Source organism: Xenopus laevis, chromosome 8S (assembly GCF_017654675.1).
Source record: "Xenopus laevis strain J_2021 chromosome 8S, Xenopus_laevis_v10.1, whole genome shotgun sequence".
NCBI classification, from domain to species: domain Eukaryota; kingdom Metazoa; phylum Chordata; class Amphibia; order Anura; family Pipidae; genus Xenopus; species Xenopus laevis.
The window spans coordinates 96,631,008-96,655,207 of record NC_054386.1 but is presented as its reverse complement, the minus strand read 5'-3'; the positions used below and the strand labels follow the sequence as shown (position 1 = coordinate 96,655,207).

Sequence of the window (24,200 nt, the reverse complement as noted above, 5' to 3'; positions counted from 1 at the left end):
AAAGATATTGCATAAAACAGCTCATATGTAAAATCCTGCTTCATGTAAATAAACCATTTTCATAATAATATACTTTTCTAGTAGTATGTGCCATTGGGTAATCATAAATAGAAAATTGCCATTTTAAAAAATAAGGGCCGCCCCCTGGGATCGTAGGATTCACTGTACTCAATAACATACCAACAAAACATACATGTTAGGTCACATGAGCCAATTAACAGACAGAGTTGTGTCATTTGCTTCCACACTTCTTCCTGTTACAGTTAGAGCTGCAGTATTTCTGGTCAGGTGATCTCTTCCTGTTACAGTTAGAGCTGTAGTATTTCTGGTCAGGTGATCTCTGAGGCAGCACACAGACCATCACGAAATGGTGGCTCAAGGCAAGAGATGTAAAAGGGCAATATTTACTTAAATATATATTCCAGTTTGGTAAGATTCTTTAATATGCCACTTAATATGATATAAACTGTTGCTTAAGTGTTCATTTTGGGGGTATAGTTTTCCTTTAAAAGTTAAAAAGAAAAGGCAGCTTCAGTTCTTCAGCGATTCTGGTCTTTGGCTCTTTTCAGAACTTCGTAAGTCCTGCGGCACATCGCATAAGGGGGGGGCCCTGCTAAATTCGAAAAACTGCAGCAGCCCCTTCAGGCCCGAGCCCGGCACAGTTGTAACCCCTGTACCCCCTGATGGCGGCCATGTTTGTACCATGTAAGAAAACAAATGTGGGAGGAGCCTGCAGCTACACACTTACCCGTCGGTACTTATCAGATACTCCTCGGACTCGGAGGTCATTTAATAGACTTGACAGAGCATTATTACTGTGCCTTTCATAGTGCAGTGCATAAAGCATGACCAGCCGCGTAGCATCCAACTCTGTTAAGCGCTGGTTCTGAAGAAGTCGTTTCACATTCTGTAACAGAAACAAGGAACATAAAACCTCCCTGAATAGATTGGGCATTTACTAGCACTTCTTTGTACTAGGGATGCACCGAATCCACTATTTCAAACCCCCCCGAATCCTTTGTGAAAGATTCGGCTGAATACCAAACCGAATCCGAACCTTAATTTGCATATGCAAATTAGGGGTGGGAAGGGGAAATTTTTTTTACCTTGTTTTGTGACAAAAAGTCACGCGATTTCCCTACCCACCCCTAATTTGCATTTGCAAATTAGGATTCGGTTCGGCCGGGCAGAAGGATTCGGCCGAATCCTGCTGAAAAAGGCCGAATCCTGGCCAAATCCCGAACCAAATCCTGGATTCCGTGATCCTTACTTTGTACTAACCTGCCAATAAGAAGGAAAGAGCAACAATCAAATTGGCTATACATGCTGTGAACACTTTCTTCTACGGACAGCAGCAACAGTTCAGTATAAAAATAAAAACTGGGTAAATAGATAGGATGTGCAAAATAAATCTATTTCTAATAGGGCTATTGACATGAAATTAACACCAGATGTCGGTAACAACCCAAGTAATCCACACATACAAAGAACTCAAAACAAATAAAGTCCATAAATTAAGTTATGTGGAATGACACAGGGAATAAGTATTGAACATAGAAAGAAAAGGAGGTGCAAAAAGGCAAGAAACCTGCTGAAAAAAAAATTCCCTATATCTATTTTAGGTAGGGTGGGTAACCATTTTACATTAGTAATAAGAAAGAAAGACTTTTGTGCCTAGTCACAGTATGATGTATTTCCAGTAATGAATGGGGGAGATATTAAAGGGATTCTGTCATGATTTTTATGATGTTTTTATTTCAAAATTATTCTGTTTACACTGCAAATAATTCACTCTACAATATAAAATGTCATTCCTGAACCAGCAAGTGTATTTAGTTGTAATATTGGTGTGTAGGTGCATCTCAGGTCATTTTGCCTGGTCATGTGATTTCAGAAAGAGCCAGCACTTAAGGATGGAACTGCTTTCTGGCAGGCTGTTGTTTCTCCCACTCAATGTAACTGAATGTGTCTCAGTGGGACATGGATTTTACTATTGAGTGTTGTTCTTAGATCAGGCAGCTGTTATCTTGTGTTAGGGAGCTGTTATCTGGTTACCTTCCCATTGTTCTGTTGTTAGTCTGCAGGGGCAGCTGGGAAACTGACAATATGTCTAGCCCCATGTCAGATTTCAAAATTAAATATAAAAAAATCTGTTTGCTCTTTTGAGAAATTGAGCTGGAGCAGCACTATTAACTGATGTGTTTTGGGAAAAACAAAACCCAAGACAGTATCCCTTTAAGAATACTGTGCAATATTAGAAGGACTGACTGACCTGCAGGGCGTTTGAGTGGTCATTCTGGCAGGCCAGTTCCTGCTCCACTTCCGACACCTCCATGAGATGCCTTTCACTGACCAAGCGGGACAGCTCCCCAACCACTGTCACATGTTTAGACACCGTGCCGGACATTTTCTTGAACTGGGGGTAGTTTTCCACAAAAGCCTGCAAGAATCAGGAAAAAAGACCTGTATATATTAGTAAATATACCACACTCACATTGTTGCAGACAAAGGGGTAATGTAATAAAAGGCACTTAGTTTGCCCAGGACCAGTAACTAATAGCAACCAATCAGCAGGAAGCATTTACTGCCGACCTGTTTAAAAACAAACATCTTATTGGTTGATATGGGTTATACTCCTGGGCAAACATAGTGCCTTTTATTACATATGGGATAAAGAGTAGAACACACTGGTCATTTTAGTTCTCTACAAGGTTTAAACGTTGGAACACTCATAGACCTGCTTTCAAATCAAATAAGATTGAAAATAAAACACTGAAAATAAAAATAGGATCTTGACTCCCGCCCAGTGGTAAAAATGCATTAAGACAAGCTCTCAAGATTAAAGAAAGTCGGTTCTCCTTTAGGGCAGAGACAGGCGAGAAGATTCGGGGAGATTAGTTGCCCGGCGACCTATGACTTCTTCTTCAGGCGACTAATCTCCCCAAACTGCCTTCCCGCCGGCTAGAATCTAAATCGCCGGCGGGATGGCACTTGGAGAGATTCGTTTTCCAAAGTCGCCTGAAGTTTCCTCTTGAGGCAACTTCGGGCGACTTCGTAAAACGAAGCGCTCTGAGTGCCATCCAGCCGGCAATTTAGATTCTAGCTGTCAGGGAGGCTGTTCAGGGAGATAAGTCGCCCGAAGAAGAGGAGATTCGTCGCCGGTCGACTAAGTCTCCCCGAATCTTCTCATCTGTCTCTGCCCTTAGCGGTTATCATTGTAAGAAAAGTGGATTTTATTTAAATAGCTTTGGAAGGATAAGTAAATCCTCATTCCACAGGATTTTGCTTAGTACAAGGGAATACCAGTGCAGGTACAGTTTAAGAGTATTTCTCTGGGTATACCAGGGTCGGACTGGCCCGGCGGGAAACCGGGAAAAAACCCGGTGGGCCCCGACCCGTCATGGGCCCCCGCCGGGCCAGACCCCAATCGTGTTATGTAAAATAAATAAAAAAACCGGAGCGCCGCACCGTCTGCGCATGCGCGCCAGCATCGCACCGTCTGCGCATGCGCACTGCACAGAAGGAAGGGAGCGCACTGCAGGGTAAGGTGCGGCGCAGCAAGGGGGGCCCTGGACAGAAGTCCCGGTGGGCCCCGGGCCCCCCAGTCCGACACTGGGGTATACTATAATAAAACATAGTGAGTTGAGCTATTACACTAATGCTCTTATGATGTCCTAGCTCGCCCACTGCTTAGCATAATGGCTTTATAACACAACAGGAGGTCTATGAGCAATGACAAGGATACTTGTGACCAGCCTGCCAGACAGACAATGCTTTCTGAACCAATAACATTTTCATAAAAGGCATAAAAAATTAACCAAAAGTATAAAAAAAATACACATTCATATTTTCATTAGAAAATTCCATATGGAAAAAAAAAAAAAAAGAGGATAGAGTGACATAATATCTACTGTATGTACTGGAAGCAAAAATATTTTCACGTGGCATAGGAAACAGGGTGTAAGGTGAATAAATGCTGTAAAAACTGTTTTAAGATCATAGCAATCTGTAGCTGCAGCAGCAAACAGAGACTGAAGTTTATAAGAGCACAAGTCGCATGACTAGGGGCACCTGGGAAACCGACAACGTGTCTAGCCCCATGTCAGATTTCAAAATGAATTATAAAGAAATCTGTTTGCTCTTTTGAAAAACTGATTTTAGTGCAGATTTCTGCTGGAGCAGCACTATTAACTGATGCATTTTGGAAAAAAAAAAAATGTTTTCCAATGACAGTATCCCTTTAAGCAATAAAGAAAGAAGAAACTGCTTACTGTTAGAAGAATGCATTTTCCTTGCATATATGCACTTTCAGAGTCTGCTACCTTGCTTATTTCTCTCTAGACAATAAAAGGCAACCAATATGGTTTCTTCCTAATTATTAACACATCTCTATATGCAATGGCAGGTTCAGTGCTCATTATATGATCTGGAATAGCTTTTTTTAAAATAAATTAAAGAGGTACTGCTTCTCCTAAAATGACCAAGCATTCCCATACACTGTCATCCATAACGCATGGACAAACAAAGTAGGGATGCATTGAATCCACTATTTGGGATACAGCTGAATCCTTGGTGAAAGATTTGGCCGAATACCGAACCGAATCCTAATTTGCATATGCAATTAGGGGCAGGAAAGGAGAAAGTGGAAAAAAATCTTCTTTTGTGACGAAAAGTCATGTGATTTCCCTACCCACCCCTAATTTACATATGCAAATTAGGATTCGGTTCGCCAAGCACAAGGATTCAGCAGAATCCGAATCCTGCTGAAAAAGGCAGAATCCTGGATTCGGTGCATCCCTAAAACAAAGAAAATTCTGGCGTTTAAACCGCATGCAAGCACATGCAGAATTGCATTTAATTGCAGTTTAATGGGAGTCTGGCCCACCAACACAACATTTATGGTCCAGCCTAGAGTCCTGCAGCGGGTCGGGTACCCGCGGGTTACCCACAGAAAAAGCAGGCACGAGGGGAGGATTTTCAGGTGCGGGTATACCCGTGGGTCGTGTTGCGGGGCTCATAGAAATTTCTTATCTTATTGTCTATATTTTACTCCTTTTAAAGTTTTACTAAAGCGGTTTCTGTCCCCGCCCACTTTTGATGACGTCACTTCCACTTTGCAGCACCATCACTTCCTGTTTGATGGAGGTCGGTGGGTTGTGGGTCGGGTTGTGGATAAGGCGATTGCGAGTCGGGGTCGTGTAGCGGATCAAAGTGGGTAAAAATGCGGGGCTGCGGGCTGCGGGTCCGGGTCTTAGAAATTGGTTCCGCACAGGACTCTAGTCCAGTCCCAAAGGCTAGACAGCTTCAAAACAGATTGAGTCACTTACCTTCATGTCAGAAATAGACTCCAGTTTCTGCTGCTCTTTAGGTTTCTTCTTCTGAAAATCTTCCATCAGATTCTTGATGTTGGTTCCAATTTCTCCAAAGTTCAGGTACATGTTCTGTGTGATGGGAAAAGGGTTTAATCGATCAGTTTTTAGGACAGAGGGGGTATAAGTCGTGTCATTACATTTTGTATGAACAGATGAATTTGGCACGTTCCATGCAAAATGCTACATATGAGTTGTGCAATATGTTAAAATACCATTATTGGGTACATCTTACACAACAAGGCAATAGCTCTGCGTCGCCCTACTAATTGGTAAAAACTGGTAAACTTTGCTTTGCTCTTAGGAAAAAAATTAGAAACCTTTCTCAAATCTTTCCTAAGCAGAAGAACATCAGAGCAGCCTCTTTCTTTCTCCTGACAACTTCCTTGACTACTTGGTGGTCAGACTGGTGGGAAACTGACCAGCAGGTGGCGCTGTTGTAACAAAATTCATTCATATCAACAGTACATGTATCCCTTAATATCTTGGAATAGAAATAAAATAAATAATGAATGTAAATTACAAAAGTGCTTAGAATAGCCCCCTCATCAATTTTACATTCACTTATATTATATAAGGTTTACTTATCCTTTAAGAAAACAAAACTTATGAAAATGTAATGTATATATATATATGTATGTATGTATGTATGTATGTATGTATGTATGTATGTATGTATGTATGTATGTATGTATGTATGTATGTATGTATGTATGTATGTATATATATATATATATATATATATATATATATATATATATCTCATGATATTTCTCCCTCACAAGTTAAAACGTCCCACCAGGGCCGCCATTAGAAATCACGGGGCCCCGTACAACAAAATTTTTGGGGCCCCCTGGGCCCCGCCCACACTGACAACCAAGCTCCGCCCCATATCCCGCCCACATCGCAGTTAAAAGACCACACAGACATCAGCGCTAAAAAAGTAACCCCCCCCCCACACAAGTTGTAAAAAGCTATTGATGGTCAGGGCCCCCTTATAAAAAAAATTGGGGCCCCAAAAAAAAAAAAAATTAAAATTTTTTTTTTTAAAAAACATTGGTGGCAGGGGCCCCCTGTTAAAAAAAACTTGGGGCCCCAACAAAAAAAATTTAAAAAAAACTAAAAAATAAACAAATATTGGTGGCAGGGGCCCCCTTCTAAGTTAAAAACAAATTGGGGCCCCAAAAAAAAATTTGAAAAAAAATTAATTTTTTTTGAAAAAAAAAAAACATTGGCGGCAGGGGCCCCCTTATAAGTTAAAAATAAATTGGGGCCCCAAAAAAAAAATTTGGAGAAAAAAACATTTTTTTGAAAAAAAAAAAATGGTGGCAGGGGCCCCCTTACAAGTTAAAAACAAATTGGGGCCCCAAAAAAAATTTAAAAAAAAAATTTATTTTTGAAAAAAAAAAAAAACTGGTGGCAGGGGCCCCCTTACAAGTTAAAAAAATTTGGGCCCACCAAAAAGAAAATTAATTTTTTTTTTAAAAAAAAAACCCCAAAAAAAAACAATGGTGGCAAGGGGCCCCTTACGAGTTAAAAAAAAAATTGGGGCCCCAAAAACAAAAGTTTTAAAAAAAAGATTGGTGGCAGGGGCCTATAGAATATTAAAATAATACATTGGTGGCCAGGGGATTAAAAAAAAAAAAAACACAAACTGGTGTTCAGTAGAATTGAACTCATGGCTTCAGTACTTCAACTTCGCCTCCTTTCGTGACTTCGGGTCTTTTCACCGCTTCAGGACTTCGGCTTCGGCTGTTTTCGTGACTTCGGGTCTTTGCGCTGCTTCAGGACTTCGGCTTCGGCTGTTTTCGTGACTTCGGGTCTTTGCGCTGCTTCAGGACTTCGGCTTCGGCTGTTTTCGTGACTTCGGGTCTTTGCGCTGCTTCAGGACTTCGGCTTCGGCTGTTTTCGTGACTTCGGGTCTTTGCGCTGCTTCAGGACTTCGGCTTCGGCTGTTTTCGTGACTTCGGGTCTTTTCGGCGCTTCGTGACTTCGGGACTTCGGCTTTTTCCGTGACTTCGGGTCTTTTCGTCGCATCGGCTTCGGCTTTTCGGCACTTCCGCATTCGGCACTGAAGAGGCAAGACGTACGGCTCGGGCGCTCGTAAGGGGGGCCCGGATCTTCAAAAAAATGCAGCGCTGCCGGGCCCCCCTTCATGCCCGGGCCCGGTACGCTTGTCCCCCCTGTCCCCCCCTGATGGCGGCCCTGCGTCCCACGTACACCCACCAACTGGCTGTGGATCTTACATTGGCATAAAATTCGTCATTCTCAGCAGATAACACCACTTCCTTCAGGTCCTTGCTTATCCCCGGCACACGAGACAGGTCAATACGATTATTATTGATGCCCAGAAGCTCATGAACCATGGCCTGGTACGTCCACTGTAGTACGGGACAGGGAAACAAGATGACAAAGATGAAGTGTATATTTTAATGAGAACACATTTCTAACAAATATAAATATAATGCAGGTCTGCTTTGTGATGTAACATTCTTTTTGCTATGATTTTCTTAAACAGAAGTGTGCCCTCTGGTTTTGTTACCAAGGGGTTATTCTCCTTCATAAATTCCAATAGTGCCCAGTGTATTGTCAAAACAGTGGGGTGGGGCCCACTCCTTATTAAACTGTGTTGTTAAAGGAATTCTGTAATGAACGCAAATGATCTGCACAACCTGATGCCAAAATTCAAGCTGGGTGCTAATCCAAGGAAAACATATAGAAAATGCAATATGCCAAGGATTTTAAACAAGGTAAGGTATCAAAAAAGGTAGGTTTTTATTGAATCCGACATTTCAGTATCTGGGGACAGGCTGGGCACTGTTATTTCAAATGTGTCCCTGCTGCTTAAAGGAAAACTAAGCCCTAAAAATGGCATATTTAATATACTGAACTTATTGCACGAGGCTAAAGTTTGAGCTTGTCAATAGCAGCAATGATCCAGGACTTCAAACTTGTCACAGGGGGTCACCATCTTGGAAAGTGTCTGTGACACTCACATGCTCAGTGGGCTCTGATTGGCTGTTGAGAAGCTAAGCTTAGGGCTCGTCACTAATTATCCAGCAGAAAATGAGCTTCCCTGGCTGTAATATAAGCTGATGCTACAGGTTTGCTGATTATTCAATTCTGATGCTAATTGCACTGGTTTCTGTGCTGCCATGTAGTAATTATGTGTATTAATTACTAATCAGCCTTATATTGTGACATTTCTATTCTATGTGTACTGTATATTGTGAGTGGCTCCCTAAGCTCAGTAAGTGACAGCAGCACAGAGCATGTGCAGTCAATCAGCAGAAAAGAAGATGGGGAGCTACTGGGGCATCTTTGGAGACACAGATCTTTACTGCTAAAGGGCTGTGGTTGCCTTGGGCTGGTACAGAAGCACAAAACATCATGTACAACATTTCTAGCTACTTCTTTAGTTACGCTTTAGTTCTCCTTTAAAGAACTGAGAGATGTGGGTGCTGCTAATATGGTCTAAATGACTGCACTGGGTATTTTTCAAGGCTGAAAGGACAGAGATGGAGGTTATAAATACCTGGTTTAGGAGTGGTGTGATGGCATCATCGGAGCGGTCTAGTATAAGAAGCAAAGGCGGAACCTCAGTCCGGCGGAAATCAAACAGCTCATATTCCTTAGTGATGACTTGCTAAAAGGAACATATATTTAATGTAAGTCTGGTTACAGGTTAGAGAGAGCAATCATTGTATCTGAACACTTGCAACTCTCTTAGAAACTATAAAATCCTCCAGCCGCTCTACAAAGTTGCAGTGAACAAATAATTAGGAGCATCTTAACGAAAATGCCATTTTGATCAAAGCTAGGTCAGATATTTATAAAGGAGAACTATAGTGAAAATGAAATTTTAATATAAGCTTCATCATACTGAAATTAAAAAAACTTTCTAAACACAATCAATTAAATATTTTTAATCGTTTCTGAAATAATCAAGTTCATCTTCACTATTCCTCTCTCAGCATCTGTTTCTCTTCATTCTCTCTTCATGCAGCAGTTGGGTGTCAGATATTTATTGACAGTTAGATCCAATATATCTTATAGGGGGGCTCCTTTCCTAGCAGATGAATTAGAACTCACTCAATTAACCGATTCCAGTACAAACAAAATCTAACAAAATAACTGCCTTTTGCACAAATTCTGCATGTAGAGAGACATGATGTCTGGTGAGTTTAATAGAGTGAGCTCTAATACATCTTCTAGGCAAAAGGAGCCTCCCTATAAGATATATTGGATCTAACTGTCAATGAATATCTGACACCCAACTGCTGCATGAAGACAGAATGAAGAGAAACAGATGCTGAGAGAGGAATAGTGAACATAAACTTTATAATTATTTCAGAAACAATGCAGAATATTTAATTGATTGTATTTAGAAAGTTTCCATTGTAGAATAATGACCATTATTTTTTTCGACTGTGAGCCCACATTGGGATGAGCCTGATTTCGCCCACCGTTTTGTTGGCCAAAGTCGAAAAGATATGATCACAGGCCAGATTTGAAGTAAAAGGTGTGAGATGTTTATCCGTTCACTTATACATTACAGTTAAACTGGCTTTCAATATGAAACCCAATACAAATATTTAGAGGCATTACATTAAGGGGCAGATTTATCAAAGGTTGAGGTCAAATTTTGAATTGAAAAAATTTGAATTCCAAGCTATTTTTGTGTACTTCGACTATTTGAATATCGAAATTTATCATTTACTGTCTCTTTAAAAATTCAACTTCGACCATCGGCCATCTGAAACTTGCCGAATTGCTGTTTTCAAAACAAAACCTACTAGAACCTATTTGGAGCCAATTGGTGGAGTCAATTTTCTTGGGAAAAACTTCAAATCGAATTTGATATGCCTTCTATTCGAATCCGGCATAATACGGACCTATTTGATTAAAAACGGACCAATTAGAGCCAAAAAGAACGTCGACCCTTGATAAATCTACCCCTAAGGGTCAATTTTGAAATTCATGTGAGGTTTTTTTTTTTAAACTCACATGAATTAGATTTTACTCGAAATTCGAATATTCGATTATTTCTTTAAAAAGTCAATATGCAAAACTCGGATGAATTTTACCGACTCAGAAAAACTCAAATCGAATTCGACCAAACTCAATGTCAAGAAGGCTACAAACAACTCCAATCTGGTCGCTGCACCTCTCCCATTGACTTATAATGTGATTCGGTAGGTTTTAGGTGACGAATAGTCGAATACGAATTCTTAAAGGGCCAGAGTATGGTAAATCTTGAAAATCGAATTTGATTATTTTTTAAAATAACTTGAATCAAGTTTGGATAATTCCCTAGTCAAATTTGATAGTTTTGACCATAAATCACAATCAATCGGCCTGCTGCAGAATAGAACATGTAACCCACCTTCACACCTTCGGCCAGTCTCTTAGCCATGTCTGAGGACAGCTGGTATCGGATCATGGGACACTTCTTCAGAGAAAGAAGCAAGGCTGTCAGTCCTTGAGTTGATCGGTATAGGTGGACTGGATCCCAGTTCCGTCCCTGCACAAAAAGTAATATAAAGAAGTTTCGTGAAAACATCTCAATTTCATGGGTGAGCAATATGGTTAAATAAATTAGAGACTACAGTTATTTGTTTCCCAACACAAGCCCTATGAAAACATCTAATCTGATATTTATGAGAAACGTACATTTTACAGCAAGTTACAGCTCACAATATGTTTTTTTCCAATCCATTTGAGTTAACCTTTAGTACGATGTAGAGAGTGATATACTGAGACCATTCTCAATTGGTTTTCATTTTTTATTATTTGTGTTTTTTGAGTTATTTAGCTTTTTTTATTCAGCAGCTCTCCAGTTTGCAATACAGATATTGAACCCGTTATCCAGAATGCTCGGGACTTTCTGGATAACGGGTCTTTCCATAAATTAAGATAGTCATACCTAGAAAAACATGTAATCATGAAATAAACCCAAACAGACTGGTTTTGCTTCCAATAAGGATTAATTATAGTTGGGATCAAGTACAAGCGACTGTTTTATTATTACACAGAAAAAGGAAATCATTTTGAAAAATTTGGATTATTTGGATAAAATGGAGTCTATGGGAGACAGCCGTTCCATAATTCAGAGCTTATTGGATAACGGGTTCCCAGATAAAGTATCCCATACCTGTATCAACTATCTGGTTGCTAGGGTCTACATTAGCTTTAGCAACCATGCATTGATTTGAATAAGAGACTGAAATATGAATAGGAGGAGGCCTGAGTAGAAAGAAGAGAACTAAAAAGTAGCAATAACATTACGGGGGTTATTTATGCAAGTCTGAATGTCTTGTTATAAAATTCTAATTTTTTAATGGAAAAAACTACTTTTTCAATATTTATTATACCCCCAGGATGGAAAAAGCCTGAATCTGAAAATTCGGCATCTCAGACCTGCTGAGGTTATATATAAGTCAATGGGAGAGTCCCTATCATATTTGAAAGTTACTGTGGTCTGTGTTGGAATTAAAAATTCTGGCTTTTTCGGAAAAAAAAATCGTATTTTCGCTATATACCGATATATATATAGGTTTTTTTCCCCCTGATTGGATTAACTTGTGCTTTTTTAATAATAAAAAGAAGTCAGAACAAACTAGAATCAACGATCTGATGTTATTTAAAGAGGTGGTTCACCTTTAAGGTAACTTTGAGTATGTTATATAATGGCCAATTCTAAATGACTTTTCAATTTGTTTTCATTATTTATTTTTTATAGTTATTTGCCTTTTCTTTTGCGTTTTTGCAGCTTTCAAATGGGGGTCACTGACCTCCTCTAAAAAACAAATGCTCTGTAAGACTACAAACGTATTTTTATTGCTACTTTTTATTACTCATCTTTCTATTAAGGCCTCTCCTATTCATATGCCAGTCTCTTATTCAAATCAATGCATGGTTGCTAGGGCAATTTGGACCCTAGCTACCAGACCGAAGGGTCGCTGAATAAAAAGCTAAATAACTCAAAAACCTTAAATAACTGTCTCATAATATCACTCTTTAAATCATACTAAAAGTTATCTCAAAAGGTGAACAACCCCTTTAATAAAATTATCAGAAAAATTCGGATTTTGATAAATAAGGCCATAAATGTGTAGCCTTACAGAGCATTTGTTTTTAGATGATGTCACTGACCCCTAATGAAAGCAGGAAAGAGTCAGAAAGAGGCAAATAATTCAAAAACTATAGAAAATAAATAATGAAGACCAATTGTTTAGAACTGGCCACTCTATGACTTACAAAAAGTTAACTGTGAGCCACCCCTTTAAAGGAGAAACAAACCCCTACTAGAAAAAACCCTACCCACCTACCCTGCGCAGACCAACCTCCCCCCTCCCCCCGGGCAAATGCCCCTAATTTTTTACTTACACCTGTGTGCAGATCTGGCCTCGGGAGTTCACGGGCGCCATCTTCCTTTTTCGGTCTTCTTCAGAATCTGAGTGGAGTTTCTGCGCATGTGCAGTTGGAGTAAATTTCCGGTCCCGAACGGACGACTTTCTACACATTTTTCGGGAAACTTTCGTGCAGTTTTTTGAGACCGTAAATTTACTCGTGCATGCACCGAAACTCCGGTCAAATTCCGAAGAAAACCGAAAAAGGAAGATGGCGCCCGTGAACTCCCGAGGCCAGATCTGCACACAGGTGTAAGTAAAAAATTAGGGGCATTTGCCCGGGGGGAGGGGGGAGGTTGGTCTGCGCAGGGTAGGTGGGTAGGGTTTTTTCTAGTAGGGGTTTGTTTCTCCTTTAAAGGGGTGGCTCACAGTTAACTTTTTGTAAGTCATAGAGTGGCCAGTTCTAAACAATTGGTCTTCATTATTTATTTTCTATAGTTTTTGAATTATTTGCCTCTTTCTGACTCTTTCCTGCTTTCATTAGTGAACTCCCAAGGCCAGATCTGCACGGAGGGGTAAGTAAAAAATGAGGGGCATTTGCACGGGGGGGGGAGCAGTTAGGCTGTGGGGAGGAGGGAGGTTGGTCTATGCAGGGTAGGGGGTAGGGTTTTTTTTCTAGTACGGGTTTGTTTCTCCTTTAAGGCCCAAGTGCTCACCTGATAGCAGCCGACGATGTTAAGAGAAAAGACGTGAGGGTTCACAGCAATGTAGTCTCCGTAGAATTCCTGATGTTGAACCAAAGAGAATGAATTAGTGCAAGTGACTGACAGTATCTAACATACGTACCTACCTATAACAGCAAAGCCTAAACGTTATATCACTAGTGAGATTCTGTTATTCTGATCCCACTGGCTTTCTGTTTGTTACAGATATATGCTGGAGATGTCTTATTATCATTCCTATCCATTCATCAGACAGAATCGCACCTCTCACTGTTGCATTAGGACAATACTGCAGCTAAAGTACAGAACCGACAAGCTCAATGGTCCCAGAAATGTATGAGGGCAGAGAGTCAGTAGCCCAAGGCAACCGATGTCTTGACTGGGACAAGAAGGCAGGTTTTGCATTGAGAATAACCCAACTCAGCCGTACTAACATGATTCCTAGATGACATAATAATATTTATTTAAAAGGAAGCATATCGTGAAGGTCAGCTGGACTATCATTAATGGAGAACTAAACCCTAAAAAGGAATATGGCTGGAAATGAAATATTTTATATACTGAATTTTTGAACCAACCTTAAAGTGATACGGATTCTGTTTTTTTTTTTTTTTTTTTTAAACGCATCAGTTAATAGTGCTGCTCCATCAGAATTCTGCACTGAAATCTGTTTTATATTTCATTTTGAAATCTGACATGGGGCTAGACATTTTCTCAGTTTCCCAGCTGCCCCCAGTCATGTGACTTGTGCGCTGATAAACTTCAGTCACTCTTTACTGCAAGTTGGACTGATATCACCCCCTCCCTTTCCCCGCCCAGTAGCCAAACAACAGAACAATGGGAAGGTAACCAGATAACAGCTCCCTAACACAAGATAACAGCTGCCTGGTAGATCTAAGAACACCACTCAATAGTAAAATCCAGGTCCCACTGAGACTAGAGTCCTGCGCAGGTCCATTTTTTGGAACCCGTACCCGACCCATACCCGCATTCGTACCCGCTTGAACCCGCTACCCGACCCAATCCGCAAGTTCCTTATCTGCAACCTGGACCCGTTGACCATCAAGAATCAGGAAGTGCTGTCATTGTAACTCGGAAGTGACATCATCAGAAGTAGGCGTGGTCAGAAAAAAGGAGTAGAAATTGCTATTGAGAAGACCCGCGGTCTGACACGCAAACCCACAGAACCGCCGACCCGAGTCTATACCCGCACCTTCTACCCACAACCCACAGGTTTTTGCGTGTACCAGACCCGCTGCAGGACTCCTGTCACGAGACACATTCAGTTACATTGAGTAGGAGAAACAACAGCCTGCCAGAAAGCAGTTCCATCCTAAAGTGCTGGCTCTTTCTGAAAGCACATGACCAGGCAAAATGACCTGAGATGCACCTACACACCAACATTACAACTAAATACACTTGTTGGTTCAGGAATGAAATGTTATATTGTAGAGTGAATTATTTGCAGTGTAAATAATGTCATTTAGAAATGAAAAATACATCATAAAAATCATAACAGAATCCCTTTAAGTGACAAGTTAAAATGAAGCCTGTATGTGTTAAAGATGCAGAGTACAACCTGTTATCAGTAATAAAATACAATATGCAGACAGGCCATAAAGGCAGCACCTGTTTCACTTTCTTGGCTATTACTTACATGCCTGTTACTGGGCCCGCGTCTCCGCAGAATATCAGAGTAGCATCCCATAAATAATACAATATGCTTTGGGAAAGGCTGTTTGCTCCCAGCTCTGGGAAGTCTTGCTATCAGTGTTCTGTCAGAGTGCTGTGCCTGCTGCTGTTATACAGGAGACGGTTATATAATCAAATACACATTGACAATTGCTTTGAGCCAGGCACTGTCTCATCTCTAAGGATCCCGGTGAGGGTGAATTTGAAATGAATCATGTTTTAGTGATGTAAGTTGTAATTGCCAACCTTGGATATCACACAAGGCTTGTCCAGCTACAGAGATGATGTCTGCCAGTGCAGTGTGTTTAATATTTATATAATACACAAAAGCCATGAATATCTTGTAAATTATATCCTTATAAACGGTGAGTTCTGATGTCATCAGTTATAAACGGTGAGTTCTGATGTCATTTCTGTCACATGACTCATTGAAATTTCTGTATTATAATAAATAATACTGAAATCCATTTCTCAAAAAAGCAAACAGATGTTTTTTTTATATTTAATTTAGAAATCTGACATGGGGCTAGACATATTGTCAGTTTCCCAGCTGCCCCCAGTCATGTGACTTGTCTCTCTTTACCACTGCACTGCAAGTTGGAGTAATATCACCCCTCCCTTCCCCCCAGCAGCCTAACAACAGAACAATGGGAAGGTGACCAGATAGCAGCTCCCTAACACAAGATAATAGCTGCCTGGTAGATCTAAGAACAGCACTCAATAAAAAAAAAGTAAAATCCAGGTCCCACTGAGACACATTCAGTTACATTGAGAAGGAAAAACAACAGCCTACCAGAAAGCAGTTCCATCCTAAAGTGCTGGCTCTTTCTGAAAGCACATGACCAGGCAAAATGACCTAAGATGCATCTACACACCAATATTACAAATAAAAAAAAATACATATAAATAACTTTACACTTCAATTGGCTACCTGAACCTCAGCCACCACTTCCTGCTCATCTGCCTCTGCCAGGGACTTCACGTCGCTTTTGCTGATCACATTGCTGAAGTCTGAAAAATAAACAGAACACATTCAATATCTGTAATGCCTTCCTGTGCTTAAAATAGATAAAAGAAGCAATCCGTTCTCTAGCCAAATAAAATTATTTGCAGAAGCCGCAGGTATTTTTATGCTCGGTCATTTCGTAATTAACGGGGCAGCCACTGGAAGAAATCAGTCTCATAATGTGTTGCCTTCATTTTACACCTTGCGTTTTGAAAGGATGAAATGGAAATACTTAAAGGAGAACTCAAGCTTAATTAAAGAAGTAGCTAGAAATGTTGTAAATTATGTTATGTGCTTCTGTACCAGCCCAAGGCAACCACAGCCCTTTAGCAGTAAAGATCTGTGTCTCCAAAGATGCCCCAGTAGCTCCCCATCTTCTTTTCTGCTGATTCACTGCACATGCTCTGTGCTGCTGTCACTTACTGAGCTTAGGGAGCCACTCACAATATACAGTACACATAGAATAGAAATGTCACAATATAAGGCTGATTAGTAATTAATACACATAATTACTACATGGCAGCACAGAAACCAGTGCAATTAGCATCAGAATTGAATAATCAGCAAACCTGTAGCATCAGCTTATATTACAGCCAGGGAAGCTCATTTTCTGCTGGATAATTAGTGACGAGCCCTAAGCTTAGCTTCTCAACAGCCAATCAGAGCCCACTAAGCATGTGAGTGTCACAGACACTTTCCAAGATGGTGACCCCCTGTGACAAGTTTGAAGTCCTGGATCATTGCTGCTATTGACAAGCTCAAACTTTAGCCTCGTGCAATAAGTTCACTATATACAATATGGCATTTTTAGCCACATTCATTTTTAGGATTTAGTTCTCCTTTAAGGAGAACTAAACTGCACAAATAAAGCCCTTCTGACCTTTTCCTAAAAGAGGTAGTTATCATATAAACAGAATACAGCTTATAAAATTGAAGTGCTTGCACCTCATGCTCAGTGTATATCACCCTATTCTTCCATACATAGAGTTGCTCTCAAAACATATAAAATACTACAGTAAAGACACTGGTCTATAAAAATATCCTAAAATAGGCATTACTCACAGAGGAAATAGACGCTGTACTTGGGCCTTCGCAGCTCCTTGATCAAATATTCCAAATTTTCCTTTGTTAAAAGAAAAATATGTATCAGAGTATGATTCTACACAATGCACAGATAACAACCAATCAGCAGGAAGCATTTACAGATCCACTGTTTGAAAATGAATAATCTGTTTGGTTGCTATGGTTTTACTAAGGAGCAGATTTATCAAAGGTCGAGGTGAATTTTCTACTGAAAAAAATTCGAATTTCGAGCTATTTTTTTGTGTACTTCGAATTCGATTCAAATTTGAAAAAAATTCAAACGTTCGAATATCGAAATTTATCATGTACGGTCTCTTTAAAAATTAGACTTCCACCATTCGCAATCTAAAACCTGCCGAATTGCTGTTTTAGCCTATGGGGGACCTCCTAGAACCTATTTGGAGTCAATTGGTCGACTTTGAAAAATCAAAGTTTTTTTTGGGAAAAACTTTGAATCAAATTTGATCTAAGGCGCTGTTCCTTCAATTCGTACGATCTGAATTCAGCCAAATATGGACCTATTCGATCGAAAACTTACCTATTCGACTTCATTTCCGGTTGGTCTTTTTGAATTTCGAAGTTTTTTCAATTTGAAATTCAACCCTTGATAAATATGCCCCTAAATGTGGGCCAACTTAAGACTTTTTATTACATTATACCTGTATGTATAATATGGTTCAGGATTCGGCCAGGATTCAGTCTTATTCAGCAGGATTCGGCCGAAATCCTTCTGCCAGGCCGAACCGAATACTAATTTGCTTATGCAAATTAAGGCCGAAGAGGGAAATCACATGACTTTTTGTCACAAAACAAGGAAGTAAAAATGTTTTCCCCTTCCCACACCTAATTTGCATATGCAAATTAGGATTTGGTTCGGTATTCGGGCCGAATCTTTCACGAAGGATTCAGGGGTTCGGCCGAATCCAAAATAGTGGATTCGGTGCATCACTATTAAAAATTCTGCATCGTTATCAAAATAATCAAGTTCATCTTCACTATTCCTCTCTCAGCATCTGTTTCTCTTCATTCTGTCTTCATGCAGCAGTTGGGTGTCAGATATTCATTGACAGTTAGATCCAATATATCTTATAGGGGGGCTTCCTTTCCTAGCAGATGAATTAGAGCTCACTCAAATAACTGATTCGAGTACCTGTACAAACAAAATCTAACAAAATAACTGGCTTTTGCACAAATCCTGCATGTAGAGAGACATGATGTCTGGTGAGTTTAATAGAGTGAGCTCTAATACATCTTCTAGGCAAAAGGAGCCCCCCTATAAGATATATTGGATCTAACTGTCAATGAATATCTGACACCCAACTGCTGCATGAAGACAGAATGAAGAGAAACAGATGCTGAGAGACAGATATCGAATATAAACTTGATTATTTCAGAAACGATGCAGAATATTTAATTGATTGTATTTAGAAAGTTACTTATATTAGTATGCTGAAGTTTATATTAAATTTTAATTTTCATGATAGTTTCTGGTTACTTCATTGAAAATATCTGCAAAATCCCTACTAGTCCTGCCCATCTGTTCCGCTTTCTGCTGCCTCCTTTCCCAGGCTGTGTAGGAGAGCCGGCAGCACTCAGCTCACTGCACTGTAGGACAGGAACCAATCAGCAGCTAGGTTGACCTGATAGGGAACTGAAGCCTGTCTTTGCTTGTGTGACTGCAGGGCTGTGATTGGCTGTCCCCCTCCTACTGTGCTTCTGGCAGGGACCGTTAGGACATGCCCACCCCTCGTTTGAAACATGGATAGGGACCAGTGAATGTTTATAAGGAGAACCAATAAAGACTGTGTAAATATCAGCTGTCAGTCCAATATAAAATAATTTCCTCAAGATTACCTTTGTGGGCCTTAGGAAACATATGGCTTTGAGGTGCTTCATGCTCTCTCGGTTGGTGGACTCTATCCGTTCGAAGAGATAGACTTCCTTCTGCAGGATCTCAGACTGTGTGTACACCATGCTCACCACGCTGGTCTGGATTTGCACATGAAAAGAGATCACATGGATTAGACTCATGGACAAAGCAACAAATTCACTATAACACCTTCACCTGCAGGTTACACCCCACTTGCTCCCATATAAGTGTCTGTGTACCACAGCCGGCCATATAAAGTTTACACCAGACTGAAACCAATATACACGTTTCACCCTACTTGAATGAATATACATAAGCAATTACAGCTCACCTGCAACCTTTAGAACATTTCAACCCACTGGCACCCATATGAGTGTTCTACTACCACACTGGCACCCATTTAAAGGATACAGCTATCCAGAACCCATATAAAGTTCTACCACATCAGTAGCCATATAAAGGTTACACCCTACATTTCACCCCACTGGTCCCACCCACAGTAAATTTCAGCCCGTTGCTTCGACCCACGGTAAATTTCACTCCGCCGGTCCCACCCACGGTAAATTTCACCCGCCAGTCCCACCCACAGTAAATTGCACACCACTAGCACCCATACCGAGGGCGCAGCCTCTCCAGGCACCCATAGCGAGGGCGCAGCCTCTCCAGGCACCCATAGCGAGGGCGCAGCCTGGAGAGGCACCCATAGCGAGGGCGCAGCCTGGAGAGGCACCCATAGCGAGGGCGCAGCCTGGAGAGGCACCCATAGCGAGGGCGCAGCCTGGAGAGGCACCCATAGCGAGGGCGCAGCCTGGAGAGGCACCCATAGCGAGGGCGCAGCCTGGAGAGGCACCCATAGCGAGGGCGCAGCCTGGAGAGGCACCCATAGCGAGGGCGCAGCCTGGAGAGGCACCCATAGCGAGGGCGCAGCCTGGAGAGGCACCCATAGCGAGGGCGCAGCCTGGAGAGGCACCCATAGCGAGGGCGCAGCCTGGAGAGGCACCCATAGCGAGGGCGCAGCCTGGAGAGGCACCCATACCGAGGGTGCAGCCTCTCCAGGCACCCATACCGAGGGTGCAGCCTCTCCAGGCACCCATAGCGAGGGTGCAGCCTCTCCAGGCACCCATAGCGAGGGTGCAGCCTCTCCAGGCACCCATAGCGAGGGTGCAGCCTCTCCAGGCACCCATACCGAGGGTGCAGCCTCTCCAGGCACCCATACCGAGGGTGCAGCCTCTCCAGGCACCCATACCGAGGGTGCAGCCTCTCCAGGCACCCATACCGAGGGTGCAGCCTCTCCAGGCACCCATACCGAGGGTGCAGCCTCTCCAGGCACCCATACCGAGGGTGCAGCCTCTCCAGGCACCCATACCGAGGGTGCAGCCTCTCCAGGCACCCATAGCGAGGGTGCAGCCTCTCCAGGCACCCATACCGAGGGTGCAGCTCAGTAGGTTATACAGAGTAGAAGCCCAGAGGTGTGTGAGAACCACTAATCCCAGATCCAGTTATCTAGACACCAGGGCTCAGATTTCCACAGTCCCTTATTCTGGATTCCACCCTCCCCATTTGGAATCTCACCGTCTCCTTGTCCATGAGCAGCACCTTCATGCCGGGCCCACTTTCCTCTATCATCTTGGATACGTACTGCTTGACGGCCAATACCACATTCATGATTGCGGTTCTCTCCGGTACAGCTCAGTACGTCGGGCCTCACAGCTGATAAGTGCCAACAAGCACACGTCCGGCTACAGCGCAAGGACTTCTGGGCAATGTAGTTTCCCTACCTCTATTCGTCGCTCGATTTGCCAGAACGCGCAGGTCAGCCAAACATGACAAAGCAAGCACGTTTGTAGCGCCCCGGAAATCCACACCGGAAGTGGTAATAGTTATTCAGTGAAAACACAGTGCAGGGCGTTTTGACCCCAGTCTGAAGTGCAAAGACTCAAATGAGGTTTTGCACTTTTAGCTCTTTGTGGACATTGCTGGAAGCAACTCCTACTTTCAGCTTTTCTCAATCTGTAGCCTAAAACATGTCACGTGGAATTATATCATGTGCCCTGGGCAGTTTTTTATTCATTATCCAAGGGGGGTTCTCTGCTGTCACCTCCCCCTGAGTTTATTAGGAGTTACCAGAGCTCTGTCCCCATGTTGCCCGTAGGGTTGTAGAGCAGTTAGGGACCATCTGACAATTCCTATCCACAGCAGTAAATGAAGAATTTCACTGCATAATCAGGTTTCTTATTAAAACAGTACACATTTTTTAATTAAAGTATATTGGAGATAGGTTTCTTTTTCATTAAAGAAAGTAAAAATGGGATTTTATTTTTTGCCTTTACATGCCCTTTAAGACGATTTTCCATGATTTTTGGTGAAAATCTGGTGTGTGCTCATACACAGAATATTTAAGTTATGTTAGAAAAAGACACACATCCATCAAGTTCAAACTTTTAAAGAAGAAGGAAAGTCTTTACCACTTGGGGGTGCCAAATATTAGGCACCCCAAATGATTGTATTGACTTACCTGAAACCCCGGGCCAGTGCTCCTATCCGCAGAAAACTGCAAAAACCCGGGGTTATTCCAGTGACCACCACGGAGCGATCCTCTTCCCTCTTCTTCTGTCTTCAAATTTCCCGGAGCAGACGCATGCACAGTTGAACGAAATAGTGACTTTTTAGTTAAAGTTGGCGTTTCACTCTAATGCACATACATTCACTTGGGGGTGCCTAACATACCTTGATAAAAGACCATTTGAGGCCTGAAATGTCGCTGTGATGTCCAGAAGTCTGCAATAAAGGCATTTTTATCTTACAAAGATTGAGTGGTGCTGTTCATTTACAATTTCTTCAATATTGACAGGTGATAAGTGGCCACTGGGGAACCTGCACTACAACTTTAAAAGAAAAAAAAGGTGTAAGAAGTCGTGCTGACTGCTCCTTTTACACACAGTGCCAAACATACCTCCCAACTGTCCCTTTTTCGGAGGGACAGTCCCTCTTTTGACAGCTCAACCCGCAGTCCCCCATTTGTACTGGAAAGTCCCTATTTTCTCTGCACTGAACAGCCAGAAAAAGAAACAACGTTTCTAACTTAATTGGCTTTTAGCAGAGAGTCCAGAACAGCTAACAGGTGCAAATTAGATACTTTGTAACAATTTTGAGACAAAAAAAAAAACAGTTTAGATAAGGAGAAATATTTTCAAACTTTCACAACCTGCCAATTAGGGGGTGTGGCTACAGAAAGGGGCGTGGTCAACAAATTTTGCTGCGCTACCTGCGAAAAAATGTTTTGCCCCTCTTTTTTTTACTTCCAAAATGTTGGGAGGTATGCTATATTTGGAAGTGGTCCTTCTCCTTTAAGTCTATATATAATCTGCCTAACTCCAATTTGCCTCAGAGGGGGAAAAATTCCTTCCTGACTCCAAGATGCAATGGGACCAGTCCCTGGATCAACTTGTACTATGAGCTATCTCCCATAACCCTGTATTCCCTCACTTGCTAAACACCATCCAACCCCTTCTTATACCTATCTAATGTATCAGCCTGTACCCCTGATTCAGGGAGACAATTCCACATCTTCACGGCTCTCACTGTAACAAACCCCTTCCCAATATTTAGGCGGAACCTCTTTTCTTCTAATCGGAATGGGTGACCTTGTGTCAGCTGGAAAGACCTACTGGTAAATAAAGCATTAGAGAGATTATTATATGATCCCCTTATATATTTATACATAGTCATCATATCACCCCTTAAAGGAGAATTCACTGCGGAAAATGAAGTGCCAAATAATTGGACAAATTAGGCCATGAATGCCCTGACCCACCATCAGGTGCATCTGTGCAGAAACCAATTGCAACCAATCAGATGTTTGCTTTCATTGTTCTACCTGCAGCTTGCTGAATAAACAGTATTGATTTGCAGAGCTGGAACTAGAGTTAGGCAGAAGAGGCACATACCTTCTCTGCCGCCTACGTCTAGACCAGTCCCATATCTCCATTCTCCTCGTTCCTTCTGTTCCCTCGTAGTGAGAGAGACTGTGCTTGTCTGTTTATACTTGTGCTTCAGGCGACATTGCAGGTCAAGTTACCTAGGGCATACCTCCAACTATCCGGTTTTTCGTGTGACAGTTCCAATTTTGACAGCTCAACCTGCAGTCCGGATTGTAAAAGGTACAAAGTCTCTAAAACTTAATTGGCTTTTGGCAGAGAGCCCCGAATATGTGGCAGGTGCACTTCAATACTTTTGTAACAATGTATGTGTAGATTTGCCCAGTGTGTTCATAAATGACCTCAAATTTGTTCAGAACTCATCCTATTTTTCATGAAGCCTGCCTCATTCTTGGGCAAGCAGTATCAACTGGCGAAAATCAGCCTCATTGAAAGTTCTATATCCTCGCTGGCACCATCTATTCATATATAGAGAGAGAGGGAGACAAAGGGTTGCATGCTACTAAAGTAATTGCCTCGGGTGTATGGCAAATAATTAAAATATTGCAAAAAAACAAACAAAGCATATACAGCCTAATGTTAAGTTTTCAAGGAAACCATGCCCTATACTCAGTGACACATTTATACCCCAAATCGGCAAACCCACAGGAAGTGACATCAGAGTGAAGTCCCATGAAGTGACTACTGCAGTAAAGCGAACATCTATTGCTGTAAATTGACTAGTGGAATAAAGTGATTACTCTAAGATAAATATACCTTAAAATAGGCATTATATTTAGGTGGGCCAAAGATACAGTAAAGTGATCAATACAAAAGTAATATATATATATATATATAATATTATGATCAATAAGGAATCCTAAATGCACTAATAAATATTAAACAATAATGAACAATTGCATTAAAAGTCACATTCTACAGTATGGCCAACAGAGGCCACTGTTTACTGGAATCTTTCAAGGCTGTAATCCTTTTCTACAAATCACATCAGAATCTCAATTTCTAATGAGATTATATACAATGTTCAACTCTGTATACAAGTGCATAACAATACAAATGCAGATCTTCAAGAACTACCCACTATACCACTCATTCGAGAAAGAAATTATATTAAAATAATAATATCAAGCAGAGAAATAGGGAGTTGTTGGACATTCTCTGGTCCATA

At 41.4% G+C, this 24,200-nt stretch overlaps 1 protein-coding gene across 1 annotated transcript in view; it reads right to left on the bottom strand.

Annotated features, from left to right (window-relative positions):
• vps45.S (vacuolar protein sorting 45 homolog S homeolog) overlaps positions 1-20,824 on the bottom strand; it is a 31,514-nt gene extending 10,690 nt beyond the window's left edge. The window contains 11 exon segments of the mRNA NM_001094748.1: positions 749-907; positions 2,273-2,440; positions 5,328-5,441; positions 7,616-7,750; positions 8,905-9,015; positions 10,756-10,893; positions 13,438-13,506; positions 16,067-16,146; positions 17,204-17,264; positions 19,079-19,213; positions 20,667-20,824. Of these exon segments, the coding sequence (NP_001088217.1) occupies positions 749-907; positions 2,273-2,440; positions 5,328-5,441; positions 7,616-7,750; positions 8,905-9,015; positions 10,756-10,893; positions 13,438-13,506; positions 16,067-16,146; positions 17,204-17,264; positions 19,079-19,213; positions 20,667-20,759 (1,263 nt within the window). The 5' untranslated portion in view covers positions 20,760-20,824.
• Between the last annotated feature and the right edge of the window lie 3,376 nt (positions 20,825-24,200).